Source organism: Myotis nattereri, assembly GCF_964212035.1.
Source record: "Myotis nattereri genome assembly, chromosome: 20".
Taxonomy (NCBI): Eukaryota; Metazoa; Chordata; class Mammalia; order Chiroptera; family Vespertilionidae; genus Myotis; species Myotis nattereri.
Window position 1 is genome coordinate 6,237,936 of NC_138096.1, and position 17,503 is coordinate 6,255,438.

The following is a 17,503-nucleotide window of genomic DNA, read 5'->3' on the forward strand; positions in this document are numbered from 1 at the left end:
ATACTGGTTTGCGCTGAGTAGGTGCTCATTGAGTTGTATACACACAGTAGGTGCCCACTGAGTTGAATGAACCATAGGGGTTTACTGACTGGCATTGCCATCGACAATTTGCTTCTGCAGCACTGGGAATTAACAGCATTTTTCTTTTTGGTAATTTAATAGGTGTGAAAACTTGCATTCTTTAGTAGCATCGTTTTTTAAGATGCAATGTCTATTTTTACTGGGAAAAAGATTGTTAATGAGTTTTAAATTTAAATCCTCGGCTGGCCTGAATGTTTGCAAGGTCAGACACGTTGTAGCATTACAGCTGGTCATTTCTGCTCACACCTGGTTGGTGAGGGCATGCTTTGAAGTAGGTATTTAACTTGCTTAAAACATTTTAGGTTTAAATTGTTGAGTAGGGAATGTATGTGCGTGGTGTAAACATTAGATTGCCCTCCAAGGTCTGTCCTGTTTCCATGCCTTCAGAAGCAGTACATCCTATGTTCTTATGCAGCCGTCTTATGTTCTTATGTATCTGTGCATGAGTGTGTCTGTGTGATATCCCTCATCACCTTTACAGGATTGGTGGGAAGATCTGCATGTAGTGTGCACCGGGCACATGCTAAGAACTGTATAAGGATTTGGTAGACAAATCCCATAAGTAAAATGTCAGAGAATGGTTTAATTTCACCTTTTGTGTGAACTGGTTTGACTGTCCCCCAGGGCTCCCCAGGCTGCTGCAGGCTCTGCTCCGGTGGGGGCAGGAACCCAGGAGGGGGCAGGAACCCAGGAGGGGGCAGGAACCCAGTGGGCAGGGCTCCAGAACCCTCCCCCCCCTCCCTCCCGGCCAGGGTGAGCCAGACGGTCCTGTTGAACATTTGCCCCCCAGCCTGTTTGGGGACGGGAAGCGAAGGTGAACACAAAGCGAACACGGCCGGTGTGGGCAGTCCGATAACTCTCGTGCTTTCTCTTTTGTTTCCAGATGTTTCTTACCGTGTACCTCAGCAACAATGAGCAGCACTTTACCGAAGTCCCCGTGACCCCAGAAACGATATGCCGGGATGTGGTGGACCTGTGCAAGGAGCCCGGCGAGAGCGACTGCCACCTGGCCGAAGTGTGGTGCGGCTCAGGTGGGAGCGCGCAGCCTGAGCCTGGTCCTGCGTTTCTTACCATTCCGTTCCTGGGTGTGGCGGGGATGCTCTAGAACAGCATGTCCACCAGGGGACAGCGTCCCCTCCAGCCTCGCTGTGACATAGGAAGTCCTTCTGTTCTCCTTCTGCTACACGGTGACGGCACCACAGCAGGAAACTCACAGGGCAGGCAGCTGACACACCAGTGGGAGCGGCTGGTGTGCCCCTAGGCCAGTGATGGCGAACCTTTTGAGCTCTGCGTGTCAGCATTTTGAAAAACCCTAACTTAACTTTGGTGCCGTGTCACATATAGAAATTTTTTGATCTTTGCAACCATAGTAAAACAAAGACTTATATTTTTGATATTTATTTTATATATTTAAATGCCATTGAACAAAGAAAACAACCAAAAAAATGAGTTTGCGTGTCACCTCTGACACGCGTGTCAGAGGTTCGCCATCACTGGCCCAGGGTTTTGTGTGCTGAGGCTTTGCTCGATGAGAAACGCGAGGCGTCCTGACTGTTTGCCTCTAAGGTTGCGTGGGCTTTGGGGAAAGCTGCTCAGCGTTGATTACTGTGGTGGCAGGAGGCACTGGGGAAATCACAGGCCTTACATGAAGCTTTGAAGTCAATCCCTCAGTATATGGTAGTTCTTGGCAGCTCGGAAGTGGGGCGGCCTGGTTTCTTTTGGCCCCATAGGAGTTTGTCGACATGGGAGGAATTTTTCCCAAGTTCTGCTCGTTCCTGCACGGCCTGGTGGGCTCCCGCTGTTCCCCCTTTCTCCGCCGGGGTGCAGGTGACACACTGTGCTCACGGGTTCACACCGGCCACGAAACCCGACTTCAGCTGAGCGCCCGGTTCCCCTGCACGTCCTCGTACCTGTCTGTGTTGCCTTTCCCACCCTTGGGTGTTCTAGAAGGTCTCCACGCTCCATGAATCACTTATTTTTTTAACCTTCACCTAAGAGCTAGATTAGACGGTTTGCATAAAGAAACGCAAGTGATCCCTTTAAATGAGAATCTGATGGTTGGACTTTTTTTTTTTTTTTTTTTTTTTTTTAAAACAACGTAAATTTATTTCTCACATTTCTGAGGCTGAGAGGTCCAGCTGACTTGGGTTTCTGGTGAGAGCTCTCTTCCTGGCTTACAGTTGGTTGCCTTCTGTGCCCTCAGGATGGTGGAAAGTCGGTGGTTGGACTTTTGTATTGACACCCCCTAGAGCTTTCTCTTCTACTAGAATAAAGTCCAAACGCTTGATCCCGGATTGTGGACCTTAGAGGCTTGCTGTCTGTGTTGTCATCTGGTCCTGTTCCCTCCTTGCCCCTCCTGCACCTTTTTTATATTCACGAGCAAACCACACTCGGCTCTGCCCGCCTCAGAGCCAGGGCACTAGCTGTTCCCAGGCCTGGCTGGCTTCCCTCCGGTTTGTCAGTGCTGCTCCCTCCGGTCCTTGGGGTTTCGGTTAAAAGGTTCCTCCTCGGAGAGGCTTTGCCTGAGCATCTTGCGAAAGTAGCCAGGAAGTTCCCAATGATGTCATCCTGGTTTAATCCTCTGCATCCACACATCGCTCTGTGTGTGTGTGTGTGTGTTTATTTATTGCCTTTTTGATCCCTGTCACTCCAAACACATGCACTAGCGTGTAGACTCCCGGAGAGAAGAGATCTGCTTCCCTGCTCTTTGCTGCTGCAGCGCGAGGAGTGCCTGGCACGTAGTCGGTGCTCGTGCTCAGTCAGCGCTCACTGAAAGAGTACATGAGCTCGCCTTCACCCGCCTTACACTTCCCCGAGGTGACCGGAACCACCCACCAGATCCCTCCGTTTCCCGCCTCTGCACGCCCCTCAGGTTCTGCCTGAAGGTGTGCCTGCCTCCTCCTGACTTTCATGGGGGAGAATGTTCTCTTTGCCAAGGCTCATTCTCCTCCTGGAACACTAGATTCTGCTGCCTCCCTTTCCTCTCCAATTCTGCTCACTTGAGGTCACTAACCCATATTATGTGATGATGATTAAGGATTCTTTTCTTTCTAACGATTTAAATGAAAAAAGGTGGCTAGCATCTGAATATGTTCTTTTTATGAGAGGGGAAGTAATATCAGTAGAATGGAGATGTCTCCCCCAAGTCCATCCCCTGATCACTTGGTGTAATTGCTTATGACTTTAGTCGATTGCTTTTCAGACTTCTTCTCTGCATTTGTACGTAGCTATAGAAATAGTTCAGTGGGTTATGCCTTTCTCTATTTTTGCTTTATGTAAATAGTACCATGTGTATCAATACCCTGCCCTTTGCTATTTTACCTTCCAACAGAGCTTGGAGGTATTTTAAGATGTGTACGTTTACAGCATTATTTCTAATAATCACATAATTTTTCCCAGTATGCATAAACTACGGTTGATTTAACCATTTCTTTATTCGTAAACATTTACATGAATCCTGCTCTTGTTTTCATAAATGCTGCAGTAAAACCCTTTTAGGAGCCTCTGGGGTCACGTGCAATCATTTCTGTAGAGCAGATAACGAGATGGGATTGCCTGGTTGAGGGGTCACGCATTTAAAATTTAACGTATTGCCAGATTTCCCTCAACACAGGCTACATAAGTTCACAGTCCTACCAGCTTTTTCTAAAAGCATCCTCATCACCAGCTGATAGAATAATATATTAATCTTTGCTAAGCTGATACTGCCCATTTGAAAATTTATTGGCCGTTTGGGTTTCCATTTTTAAAAACTGGTTTCTCTGTAGGTTTCCTTTGGCGTTTGTCTTTTCCCTCTTGCTTTGTAGGCATTAAAAACAAAGACGAACCGAAAAAATATTCTATTGTAGACCTCAGGCCAAGTTATCCCCTTTATGGGAAAATTCTTTCCTTACTCCAAGACTGTAAACATATTCTTCTGTTATTTCATGCCAGAAGTTTTAAGATCTTTTCCTTCCTTCCTCTCCCCCACCCCTCCCTCGCCTCATGAATTTTTGTGCCTAGTGTGAATTAGGGATTTAACTTTTTCCCCAGATGGATAGCAAATCTTCTTAAGTGCCTCACTGAGCAGTTTTTTCCCTACTGTTACGACATCACTTCCTGTCCTGTGTCGCGTCTCCTATGAAGGGATGTTTCTGTACACTTTAGCCTGTTCCTTTCATTTTTTCTTCTTATTTACGACAGAACCAGCTTTTGTTTGTCTTATAAAGATTTTTTAAAATTGATTTTTAGAGAGAGAGGAAGGGAGATGGAGAGAGAGAGAGAAACATTGATGTGAGAGTGAAACATGGATTGTCTGCCTCCTGCACGCCCCCTCCCAGCAATGGAGCCCTCAACCCGGCCATGTGCCCTGACTGAGAATTGAACCGGCAACCTTTCGGCGCAGAGGACGATGCCCAACCACCTGAGCCACTCTGGCCAGGGCGGGACAGAACCAGTTTTAATTACTATAGTTTTCCAATTTGTTGGGTATCTATAAGGCAAGTACTTACTTCATTCTTCTGCTTTTTAAAAAGATATCTGGCTATGCTTGTATAGTCCCTTTTTCAGATATATTTTAGAATTACCTTGAAAGGCTCCGTGAAGCATTCTGTTGGGATTTGGATTGGTGGCAGTGAACTCATAATTGATTTGAGGGTTGTTTGTAAGGTGTGATTAAGAACGAAGTCTTGGGTATTGAGATTCTGTCTCTGTCATTTACCAGGGTTATTATTGAAGGCCAGGTCCTTAATCTCTGTGTTTTATCTACAGAATTGGGATGATAATTGAACCTATCTCATAGGATTGAGTGAGATTCAAGGAGACAATACGTGCTGGGGGCTTAGCATAGCCCTCGGTGCACTTAGTATTAGCTCTCAGTAATAGCTATGATGTTTTAAACTCCCCCCCCCCCCTTTGCTATAAATTGTCCAAAGTGTCCTATTTAACAAATAGTAAGTATATTACTTTGATTTTGTTAGCTTCTCAAGCTTCTTATTTTCTTTGGCTGACAATCTTTTTAAAATGAGCAGCTTTGATTTGTCATCTCCAGTTCCTTGCTGCCCTGTCAGTTGTTGTATAGAGAGCGTTTCTTAGGTTCCTGTTGGGCTCGGGACCGATTGGGAGGGAGACAGATAAGTTTCCTGCCTTCACGCAGAAGCAGGTTCAGCAGATGCTTAGAACGCGGCGTGGTAACCGCAGTGATGGGTGGACCTGCTCCATCTGCAGGAGGAGAGGGGGCTGGGACGTATCTGTGCGCAGAGTGGCACGTTCATAGTTACGGAGGCCAAGGGCCGAGACCAGGAGATGTGGGGGGGGGCAGACGGGGGCAGGGGCCTTGAGAACCTGTGACGTGCATTTCAGCACGTGCAGGCCCGGGCCTGCTCTTGTTACCACAGGCCGGCAGGGCCTCGGCTCCCACACCTACGGGAAGGTTCATGGCCTTTAAGATGGTCCAACCCAGCAGGGATGGGAGTTGCCTCACTGCCTTTGAGTTCTCTCTTCGCTTCTGGAATCGGGGGATTTTATTTCCGTTGGAATAGTGTGTGTGTGTGTGTGTGTGTGTGTGTGTGTGTGGTGAGGAGGTGGAGGGCTACTTTCTTTCTTTCGATGGGTTTCTACTCATCTATGGTGTTCCCTTCTGGGGGGATCTTAGAATTTCTGTGGTTTGCAGAAGAGGGACGTCTGTGTCGGCTCAGTACGCTCTGTCCCTGGGAATAGGACCAGAACCAGAACGGACCTTTATTGCAACCAGGCCCATGAAGCTCAGGGTTAGCTCGCGAAATGGGTTGCACATGCTGCGTTCTCTGCCCCTGCTGTTTCCTTAGGTACTGCCTCTGGTGACTGACAAGTGCATTGAGTTTTCTTAGGCTGTTTCAACCGTCTTCTATTAAAAACAATACTGGCAATCGAGAAATACCGATCAGTTGCCTCCACATGCATCCTGATTGGCATGGAACCCACAAACTGGGCATGTGCCCTGACTGGGACTCGAACCCGCAGCCCAGGCTTCCTTCCAGGTCTCCACCCGGCTCGACACTGATGGTGTGTGTGTATGTGTGTGTGGGAATTCCGTGATACTGCGTTTTCTAAGGGGCCTTTAATGGAAACAGATGACCTAAGATGCCGTGTATTTCCTACATCCCCAGTGTATACTGTGCATGAAGGACGGATGACGTGCTGTGTTTGTCTTTCTCCTAGAACGCCCCGTCGCAGATAACGAGCGGATGTTCGACGTCTTGCAGAGGTTTGGAAGCCAGAGGAGCGAAGTGCGTTTCTTCCTGCGGCATGAGCGCCCCCCCGGCAGGGACTTCGGTGGGTAGATCCTGTGAGCAGGCGCAGCGTTCGGGCTGTGTTTTTATGCGTTGGGGTGGGACCGGGCAGTTTGAGGGGAGAGCGAGAGGTGAGTGTGAACCGTGGGGAGAGGCCACGCTTCTAAGATCTGCCTGTCGGGGAGGAGACACGGGGATGGTCTTGCTTGTTCTGTTCGGTTTGAAGAAGAGAAGTTTTTGTTTTTTAAGATTTTTGTATTGATTTTCAGAGAGAGAGGAGGGGAGAGGGGGAGAGAGAGACATCGATGCGAGAGTGCAACCTCGATTTGCTGCCCCTGCACGCCCCCTACTGGGGACCGAGCCTGGAACCTGGGCATGTGCCCTGACCGGGAATGGAATTAGCAACCTTGTGCTGCATGGGATGGCGTCCACCCAACTGAGCCACACCAGCCAGGGCGCAGACGGGAGACGCTTTATGGTAGTTTTCAATGCGGGAGGGGAGGCGGTTGCAGTACGTGAAAGGGGGTGCTGAGGGGGCGTCCTCAGCCCTGGCAGAGAGAGTCTCATGGGCAGAGGAGGGAACCTCTTCCATGGTGACAGGACAGGAAGGAACAGCGCAGTGCGAGTAAATGTGTGCGCCTGTGAGCATTCGGGGAACTTGTCACCGGAACACGCTCTCTCAGGCGGAGAAGGCAGAGGCCTCTGAAGGTGAGGATGGACGTGAAGAATAGGAGAGAGCCCCAGGGGAACAGGTTGACGGGCTCCATGGAGGCCGTGAGGCCACCCGTGACGTTCTCCAGCCTGAGGGTCATAAGGGAAAAGGTGGTTGGATTGACCCCAGCCTGGGGCGATGCCAGACCAATTCGGTGGAAGGTCAGGGACAGGGACGAAGAGGATGCTGGCAAGATGACATCTCAGCGGGGTGGGGAGGAAGTGAGGATGGGAAGGGCTGAGGGGGAAGGGCGACCAGGGCTTAGAGGTGACAAGTCTCAGGTCGTGCAGGGTGAGTGAGGAACGTGTGGTCACAAGCAGAACGCTGGGAGGTGACATTCTGGGGTGGAGCTCCTCTAGATGGCGAGGGTCCAGGTTGGTCATGAAAGGAGCCTGGGTTGGGGTGGGGATGAGGAAGCCCAGGGCCGGGAGCCTGGCTTGTGGAGGGGACGGTCATGCAGGAGGCAGGCAGGCCCCGCGCAGGGAGAACATGGGAGTCAGGTGCTCGCCTCGTGATGCGGGCTGTGACCGGCGTGTGTAGGTGACGGTGAGGAGAGGGCAGGAGGCGGTCATGACGGTGGAGAGATGGCCGGCTGGACACGTCCCCGCCCTCTGGGCAGGTCTCGGAGGCTGTGGGAAGGTGAGCAGCTCAAGGCAGGCCTGTGGGAAGCTCTGTTCTCCATGGCAAGGCCCGGTGGGGGCGGAGCGCTAGGTCTTTCTAAGACTTGGCATTTCACAATGGGAAGCTGAGGGTTTGTGACTTCCATATATAATTCTTGGGAGTAAGAATGTAGGTAACATGTTCGTCACTGGATGTCATGCAGTCTCGGTTTTATCGCTTTAATGCAGATACCCATGTGGTACCCAACAATGAGAAGTTATCAAGTGTAGATAGACTGAGGAGGAGCTCAAAATTGACTTGTCTGGCCTCTTCCACTCTGCAGTTGAGAAGGCTGATACTTTGGGGTTCAGTGACTTGTCAGAGGCCACACACTCAGAGGCAGAGCCAGGAGTGGGGCTCGCGTCACCTCTGCCAGGCTGGCTGGCATGCCTGGCAGTGTGACTGGTGCCCATGGCTTTAATTTAAATGAGCACGTAGTTTCTCCCTAAGCGTTCTTCTGTAGCTTTAAACTGGCACCTGCATCTCGTTTTTATTTTGTTCTTTGTTTACGTTGCTGCACGCATCCTCTTGTAAGAAAGGAGTTGGACTTTACCCACTCACCTGCCAGTTCAAATGTCCGCCCGTGTCGTCCTGGCTGAATTATTAAACGGCCTTGCGATAGTGTGATGTGCAGTGTCGGTGTGTCTGTAACGTGAGAGTAGCATCGGAAGGGGAGGGAGCTGTTTCACGTTGTCACAAACTCCAGTGCCACACGGTGTCTGACTTGGGGTAGAGCAGGGCTGCTTGTCCGTGTCCTCCTTAGTGGGAACGGCGAGGTTACGGGTTGGGAGGCTGTCACTATGGTCTTCTGCCAGTCTCACCGGACCTGGGACCCGGAATGGGCGGAACTATTCTTAAAGCTCTCGCCTGGCACTCTAACTGTGGAACTGCATGGCCGGGAAGGGACTGGTGGGGCTGCCTGTGAGGCAGCGAAGACAGCAGTCATTCCTAAACGGGAGGTTTATTTTTCTTGCAGAAATAGTGTGGCCGATCCTGGAGCTATTTTCTCAGAGAATTGAACAGTGTTATAAAAATAAAGCTAACACAGTCTTAGCCCATTTGGCTCAGTGGATAGAGTGTCGGCCTGCAGACTGAAGGGTCCCAGGTTCGATTCCAGTCAAGGGCACATGCCCAATTTGCAGGTTCGTTCCCCAGTGGGGGGCGTGCAGGAGGCAGCCAATCAATGGTTCTCTCTCATCATTGATGTTTCTATCTCTCCCCCTTCCTTCCTCTATGAAATCAATAAAAATATGTTATAAATAAGTAAATAAATAAAGCTAGCACATTAGGGCTAGGGATGGTGTGACCCCGGGGTCTGAGGATATCATATCGTATTACTGGCACGGGAATTTGTGGTAAGCTTTAGGCAGATTCAGTAGACATTTGATTCAAAAAAAAATTTTTTTTTTAAAATATATTTTATTGATTTTTTACAGAGAGGAAGGGAGAGGGATAGAGAGCCAGAAACATCAATGAGAGAGAAACATTGATCAGCCGCCTCCTGCACGCCCCCCACTGGGGATGTGCCCGCAACCAAGGTACATGCCCTTGACCGGAATCAAACCCGGGACCCTTGAGTCCGCAGGCCGACGCTCTATCCACTGAGCCAAACCGGTTCTGGCTCAAAAAATTTCTTGATAATTTAATAACCTTTCTAATTTCTGGAAGTATAAATAGTAGCTTAATTTCACTTATTTAAAAAATTCTCTTTGTTGATATTATCTGTTTCTTACGATGTATCTGTTTAAATTAAGACTATATTCCCTTATAATGCATTAAGTGATGCTGAGAGACCCATATATTTTAACTTAAAACATTTGTTTTAGCCAAAACAGAATACAGTGTTTTCCAGTTAGTACTTTCCCAAACTAAGAAAATGCAAGATTTTTACTTAAATAAATGGGAAGTACTTCATAGTACTTAAGAATTACCACAAAATGCCCTCAAGTAAGCCAAATATTCAAAATACCACTTGTATTTTCAATTGCTTCCTTCCCATGTATGTTACAAAACAGCCTCAGTGAGCACAGGACGGATTGATATAATGCTCACTTAATTCTTTCCATGAAACTGTTTCTGATTTCACTCCGAGGAGCTAAATGGAGAACTAGGGGGAGCTACTCTGAGCGAATGGTGTGATTCACCCATAATGAGAAGTACATTTATTTTGTTACATTTCCCCCTCTTCTGGTCTCTGAATCATGCAGCTTTCCTAGGGAAGAGTTAGCAAGAGGTGTTTAGTAAAGTTCACTGTTCACTGTTCCGAGATCGGCTTCCCCAAACAGGCTGAATTCGAGACCTCAGGGCTGTCGCTATTAGAAAAGATTTTGTTTGAAGTTTCCTTTCAACTTAAAATATCAAAGGGCAGCGGTCACAGAGCTAAGAAACGGACTGGCACTTGGAGTATCTGCGACCCTGATTTAATGCTTAGTTTGGGATTTTGTGCTTAGTGAGTGGACCACGGCCTCAGGACCCAGCTTTGAGGAGAAATGGCGTGAAAGTTCCTGGTGACCATCGGAGGAAGGAGAACGGGGTGAGTACCTGTTCCCCCTGCTAAGCGATCCCACAGCGCTGCTGCCTTTAAACCTTTAAAGCTCGCTCGTCGTTACTTGTTATTCAGTGGGTTATTAAGAACAGCCCTTTTTCAAAGGTTATTTTATATTTATCTCATAGAAACAGTTCATTTCCATGCTCTCTCCGTGCTGACTATTGAAAGAAGTTAGACGCTGAATATACAATTCAGAACAAAACATGTAGAGCGCATGTGTGAGGAAGTATTTGTTTGGGGATGATTGTGTTTGTTGCTGTCATGTTTCTAGAAAAATGGAAGTTATTTACCAGCGCTTTTGCTCTTGCGTATGAATGTCAGCAGCATCTTTGGGGTGCCCTCACACGTCTTCTTTTCGGAGCGCAGGATTCCTGATGCTGTGGGGATTGGCTAGACGGCCTTCTCCCACCTGCAGTGACCTCATGTTAGGGTCCAGGGCATCTGAAGTGGCATTTGCTCCTGCTCCATCTTTTCCCAGGTCTGACTGTGAACGGCTGACCTGGAGGACAAGCAGGGTCTTAAGCATTAACAGGATTTGGGTGCTTCTTGACAATATGTATCTTTTCCCTTCACTGGGTATTTTTTGTAAAAAACAGCTTTATTGATGTATAATCAACATGCAGTTAACTACACATTTCAGATACACATTTGAGAATGTCTGACATACTGCACACACCTCTGAAACCGTCACCATAGCCACAGCCACGAAAATCCCCGTCACCCCAAGTCCCCTCGTGTCCTCTCCTCACCCTCACGGAACCGCCAGTGGGTCCACTTTCTGTCTCTACAAGTTAGTTGTGTTTTCTAGAATCTTCTCCAGCATGTACTCTTTTTGTCTGAGTTCTCTCGGCATAATTATTTGAGAGTCATCCTCTGTTGTGTCTACCAGTAGTTAATTCCTTTCCGTTGCTGAGAGGGGTTGCAGTGCCCGGATGTACCACAGCTGGGTTATGCATTCACCTGCTGGTAGACATTTGCGTTGTTTCCCGTTTTGGCTGTTCCATGTCAAGCTGCTGTGAGCATTTGGTACAAGTCTGTGTGGACAAGCGCTTTTATTTTTCTTGAGTAAATACTGGAGTGGAATGACTGGATGAAATGGTTGGTGTATGTTAACTTTTTAAGAAGCTGCCCAACTTTTCCAAAGCTATTGCTTTATTTTTCACATCCTCACCAACATCTGGCATGGTCAGTCCTTTTAATGTTGGCTAATAGGTGTGAGCTGGTATTACATTGGGGTTTTAATTTGTATTTCTGTAATGGCTAATAGTGTTGGCTATATTTTCATGTGTTTACCGTTTGTATCTTATTTGGTGAAGTATTTGTTCAACTCTTTTGCTCATATTTTTTTCTTTTCTTTTTTTGCTCATTTTTTTTATTGGGTTATTTATTTTCTAATTGAATTGGAGAGTTCTTTATATATTTTGCACCCAAGTCTTTGATTAGAAATAAGATTTGAAAATATTTTTTGCAGTCTGTGACTTGTTCTTAATTTTGGTTTTGTCGTTTTAGGTTTTACATTTAGGTTTATAATCCATTTTGAATTAGCATTTCCATGTGTGAGGGAATAAAAGTTTTCTTTTTGGCATATGGGTATCCAGTTGTACAATCTGTATTTGTTGAAAAGACTATTCTTTCGCCACTCAGTTGCCCCTGCACCTTTGTCTAAAATCCGTTGCCCCACGTGTGTGGGTCTGTTCTGTGCTCTTTTCTTCCATTGGTCTGTTTATCTTGGCATCAGTACCACACTGGACTGGTTACCCAAACACTGTAAGCCTTAAAGTGAGGCAGCCTTGTCAAGGCTGTTTTGGCTATTCTAGATCCTTTGTATTTTCACATGGAATTTTAGAATTCTCTCGTCAGTTTATACAAAAAGCCTGCGGGAATATTGGTTGGGAGTCCATTGACTCTGTAGGTTAGTGTGGGAAGAATTGCCATCTTGACAGTGTTGAGCTTTTCCATTCATGAGACCAGGCTCTGTCTCCGTTTGTTGGGGTCTTCTTTCTCTCAGCAGTGTTTTGAGGTTTTCAGTATATAGGTCTTGCATAGCTCCTGTTAAATTTATTCCTCAGTACTGGCTATTTTGTATGGCATTATAACCAGTATTTAACCCATTGCACGCCATAAGCGTCAGACCTTCCTCACACGCCACGCACGTCTATGAAAATAATGTTTTCCCTACGTGGCAGCCCTGACCAACTTTAAAACCATTTTTCGTGAGAATTTTCAGCTGAAAATATTCAAGAACACCCTCATTGTGAGTAATATACTTATTTTTATAATACTCACTGCAAATTGATTTTTTTTTATTAAGTTCAAAATATTGTGACGTGTGGGGATGGTTTCCGTTTTGGACACATGGCAGTTAACTGGTTAAAAAAATTTTCAACTTCTGGTTTTCCTAATATATAGAAAGGTGATTGATTTTTGGCATATTGATTTTTTTTATCTTGCTATCTTGCTAAGTAACTTATTGTTCTAATAGTTTTCTTACAGTTCTTTACAGATGATGATGTTGTCTATAAGTTAATGACAGCTTAACTCCTTCCTCCCCAATCTGGATACAGTTTATTTCTCTTTCTTGTTCTATTGCACTGGCTAGAACTTCTAGGGCCATGTTGAGTAGAGGTTTTGGGAGTAGACATCTTGCCTTTTGTTCCTGATGATCCAGTGTTTCTTGACATTTTTTAATGCCAGTGTCATATTTTTTGATGGTGGTCTGATGACTATTTTAGATTTGCCGCCAATGCCCATCCATCACGTTTAACATGATCAAACACTACTTTCTGATATAAGTTACAGAACAGGGTTTTTCTAAATTGTTCCACTTATGTTACTGACTATTGAAACTATTTAAGTTTAAATAGTTTTAAAATAAAATATTTTATTTTATTTAAAATAAAAGTGTTGGTCTGTATGTTAGTATGTTTTATACCTTAACTTAGTAATAAGTCAACGGGGGGGAGGTGTTGATGTAGAAAATCAATGGTCTCTTTAATATCATGGAAGGAAATGGCTGAATAATGGTGCCTGGTTGGTTCAGGTGAGGCTTGTCCATAGCACAGCTAGACTCCGTGCGCAGTCTCTGCGCTCACCCATGTGCCTGGCTTGTTTTCTCTCTCAGGTTAATAGTCCTAGGATGGATCTGACCCTCGCTGAGCTCCAGGAAATGGCATCTCGCCAGCAGCAGCAGATAGAGGCCCAGCAGCAGATACTGGCGACGAAGGTAACGTCTTGTGTGAAGAGCCTGACGGGCCGCCGTGCCAGTGTGCGCGCCGGGCTGTTGACAGTGCACCCTCATTGTGACGCCAGTTACCTCACAGACAGGACGTGCGCTCTGAACCCCAGGCCACCTGCTGGGCGGTGCCTTCTCCTCTTCACTGCAGCTTTTGGTGGAAACCCCTGATCATCCCGTTGCTCGGGATCTTCCTGCCCCTGATTCTGATGAAATGACAAGCTGTGTCGGTGTCAGTGAGAGAGGGCGGTGGTAGGAACCTTGAACGTGGCCAGCAGGAGCTGTGGGCTAAGTTTGCCCTGAGTCGTGGCTTCAAAGAGAAATGTCCCATCTACGGATGCTAACACTGCCCCTCCCATGCCCAGAACAGGCTGCTTGCCTTTACTTTGGGGACGTTCTCCACCCACAAGCCAATCCCAGTCCTGGCCTGACCGAGGGAGCCAGCAGACGCCTGCCCATGACGGTCACACCAGCTCCCTGCTGGCTCTCCTGCCAGCCCGGCCTCCAGGCTGCAGCCGGTGGCAGCAGACGCTGGGAAGGGCTCTCGAGGAACCACTTTAGTCTCCGCAGGTCGCGCTGTCTCGGTCTGCAGTTGTAGCAAGAAGCAGCCATAGGCAGCCGAGGGGTGGCCGTGTCCCAGGGAAACTGCAGGCGGGACTGGCCGGGGGCTGTGGTCTGCCCGCCCCTGGCCTAAACTCCCAGGATCCGCAGCTGGCCCGCCCCTCAGTGACCAGGTTCCCTGCAGGGGGCCGGCAGGGGCGGCTTGACAGCAAGTCACGTGACGGCCAGGATTCTGGAAGGCAGCGCTCACCACACCCAGCCTCCGCGGGATTCCCCTGGGCTTCCTCCCCATGCGGACCCCGCTTTCTCAGAGTCACGCGTCTCGTGGCTCCTCACACTTCAAAACGCACGTGGCTCACCCAGGCCTCTTGCTAAAAATACAGGCTCTGATTCAGTAGGTCTGGGTTGGGTCTGAAATTTTGTGTTTCACAAGCTCCTAGGTGACGCTGTGAGGGTATCATTCCTTGAGTAGTAAAGACATAAATTCAAATAAGAAGGTTAATGGAAGAAACCTCTTATTTTGAAACGATTTCTGTGTGACATATGTTTTAGGCATTTTGTGAAGTTTACCCTTCATTATAGATTGTGTAGCTCTATCAGTTTACTTGAAGCATTGAATATTCTAGAAATAAGATGTAAAGCTGCACAGTGCAGTTTCCTACAGGGGGTAGGTAGTGTATTTATTGAGTGTGTATTAAGGATGTAAGGTACAAAGAGGGTTACATTTCACGTTTCATGTAATCCTCACGGGGCCCCGCGAGGTAGTTACTGATCATCTCATGGATGAAGAAACAGACTTGTGTACATGCTGAGCATATGTGAGTGGCCGCAGTCTCATAGCTAAAGAGTGACGAGCTCGGGTCTGAACCCGAATTTGACTCCACAGCTTATCACTTAACAGCTTCCCTAGACGGCCCCCTTCAGGAGCTCCCTCTTACATTGTAGCTGTGGTGCATAAAAATGGGTTCAAGGCTCCCTGCTTGCTGGGAGAACCACTTGGATTAGGAATCTGCGTTTTGGATCTTACCCCCAAGGGATTCTGGGGGTGGGCCCCGCTGGTCTGATGGCGTGTACAGGGCAGAGCAGTGCGCTGGTGCGCCTCGGCCCCGGCGTCTCGGGGTTCTGGTGAGATTATTTGGGGGTTGGTGGGATCCCTGCTGACAGTGATACGACCTGATGGTGGCTTTCACCTTTAGGAACAGCGCTTGAAGTTTCTGAAGCAGCAGGATCAGCGGCAGCAGCAGCAGGCTGCCGAGCAGGAGAAGCTCCGGAGGCTGAAGGAGATCGCCGAGAACCAGGAAGCGAAGCTGAAGAAAGTGAGAGCGCTCAAAGGCCACGTGGAGCAGAAGAGGCTGAGCAACGGGAGGCTCGGTGAGTGGCCCCGACAGGTATCGGCTCCAAAGGCCGCACGTTGAACACGTCGGGGTAGGAAGTCTATAAACTTGTAGGAAAGAGGAATAAGATGAGGCTCTGTATGTAGATAACTTTAAAAGAAGGTTTTGGATGTCGCTGGCTCCTCTGAATTGAATTGAGTTGTTGAATGTTTAGAGAAGTTTCTAAACTTACCTTTGGAAAATGAAGTAGTTTTTTTCCTCTAAATATTTTCTGATTGCAAATCAGATGAAGGCAAGGATTTTTAGTCATATAATAACTCCATCAGTTATGTGACCATTTACATTAAAATGTTAGTGATTTAAAAAAATTAAATCTTTATTGTTGAAAGTATTACACATGTCCCCTTTTCCCCCATTGGCCCCTTCTAGCCCGCTCTGTCCCCAGCCCCAGGCCTTCACCACCCTGTTGTCTGTGTCCATGGGTTATACACACATGCACACAAGGTCTTCGGTTGATCTCTTCCCACCCACCCACCCACCTACCTCCTCCTTCCCTCTGAGATTCCACAGTCTATTCTATGCTTCAGTTTTGTGTCCTAACATGTGGTCTGTCTTTGAGAATGATCCATGTGCACTTGAGAAGAATGTATATTCTGCAGTTTGGGGATGAACTGTCCTATAAATGTCAGTTAAATCGGATCTAGTGTATCCTTTAGTGTCATTGTCTCCTGGTTAATTTTTTGTCTGGAAGATCTATCCGGTGAAGTCAGTGGGGTGTTAAGGTCCCCTACTATGACTGTATTGCTGTCAGTCTCTCCCTTAAAGTCCTCTAGAAGTTTTTTATATAATGAGGTGCTCCTATATTGGGTGCATATATGTTTATCAGGGTCATACCTCCTGTTGGATCAGTGCCTTTAGTACTCTGTAGTGACCTTTCTTGTCTTTTGTGACGCCTTCATTTTGAAGTCTGTTTTGTCAGATATGAGTGTTGCTACCCCAGCTCTTTTTTTCTTTTCCATTTGCAAGGAGAATTTTTTTCCCATCCCTTCACTTTCATCCTGTGTGAGTCTTTTGTTCTGAGGTGGGTCTCTTGTAGACAGCATATAATTGGTTCATGCTTTTGTATCCATTCAGCTACCCCATGTCTTCTTATTGGGGCTTTTAATCCATTTACATTTAAGGTTATTATTGGTAGGTATTTTTTATTACCATTTTAATTTTTTATATCTATGCTTCTCACTCTATATTTCTTCTCATTACAGCTGTCCCTTCAGCATTTCTTGCAGTGCTGGTTTGGTGGTGATAATCTCCCTTTACCCTTTTTTTGTCTGGGAAGGTCTTTATTTCACCATCTATTTTGAATTATAGCCTTGCTGGATATAGTAATCTTGGTTTCAGATCTTGCTTTTCATTACCTTGAATACGTCATGCCATTCCCTTCTGGCCTGTAGAGTTTCTGATAAGTAATCAGCTGACAGCCTATGGGAGCTCCTTTGTAGGTAACAAATTGCTTTTCTCTTGCTGCCTTTAAAAGATCCTCTCTTTTCCTTTAAATTTTGGCATTTTAATGATGATGTGTCTGGGTGTGGGCCTGTTTGAGAATTGACCTATGAACCAGGAGGCCACAGTCTGATTCCCGGTCAGGGCACATTGCCCGGGTTGCAGGCTCCATCCCCAGTAGGGGGCATACAGGAGGCAGCCGATCAATGATTCTCTCTTGTTGTTGATGTTTCTGTCTCTCCCTCTTCCTTCCTCTCTGAAATCATAATGAAAATATATTAAAAACAACAACAAAACACCACTAGGTTGGCCTAGGACACGTCTGGAAAATTCCTCTCCTTTTTGTTAGGAAGTTCACTGGGAAGCTGCTCGCTGGGAAGTGGTCCATTCTTCCATTTCTTTTCAGTGATTGTTGCTTTTTCTCCTCTTTCCAGTGGAGGAAATTGAGCAGATGAACAGTCTGTTCCAGCAGAAGCAGAGGGAGCTCGTCCTGGCCATGTCCAAAGTTGAGGAGCTGACGAGGCAGCTCGAGATGCTCAAGAACGGCAGGATCGACGGCCACCATGACAACCAGTCTGCCGTGGCCGAGCTCGACCGGCTGTACAAGGAGCTACAGGTACCCTGGCT

General features: G+C 47.2%; 1 protein-coding gene across 1 annotated transcript in view; it reads left to right on the forward strand.

The window, feature by feature from the left end:
• The first annotated feature begins 968 nt into the window (after nt 1–968).
• TP53BP2 (tumor protein p53 binding protein 2) overlaps nt 969–17,503 on the forward strand; it is a 29,045-nt gene continuing 12,510 nt past the window's right edge. The window contains exons 1-6 of the mRNA XM_081114430.1: nt 969–1,112; nt 6,259–6,372; nt 10,152–10,234; nt 13,371–13,472; nt 15,239–15,413; nt 17,311–17,492. Coding sequence (XP_080970556.1) covers nt 6,285–6,372; nt 10,152–10,234; nt 13,371–13,472; nt 15,239–15,413; nt 17,311–17,492 — 630 coding nt within the window. The 5' untranslated portion in view covers nt 969–1,112; nt 6,259–6,284. The remainder of the gene's footprint in view (nt 1,113–6,258; nt 6,373–10,151; nt 10,235–13,370; nt 13,473–15,238; nt 15,414–17,310; nt 17,493–17,503) is intronic.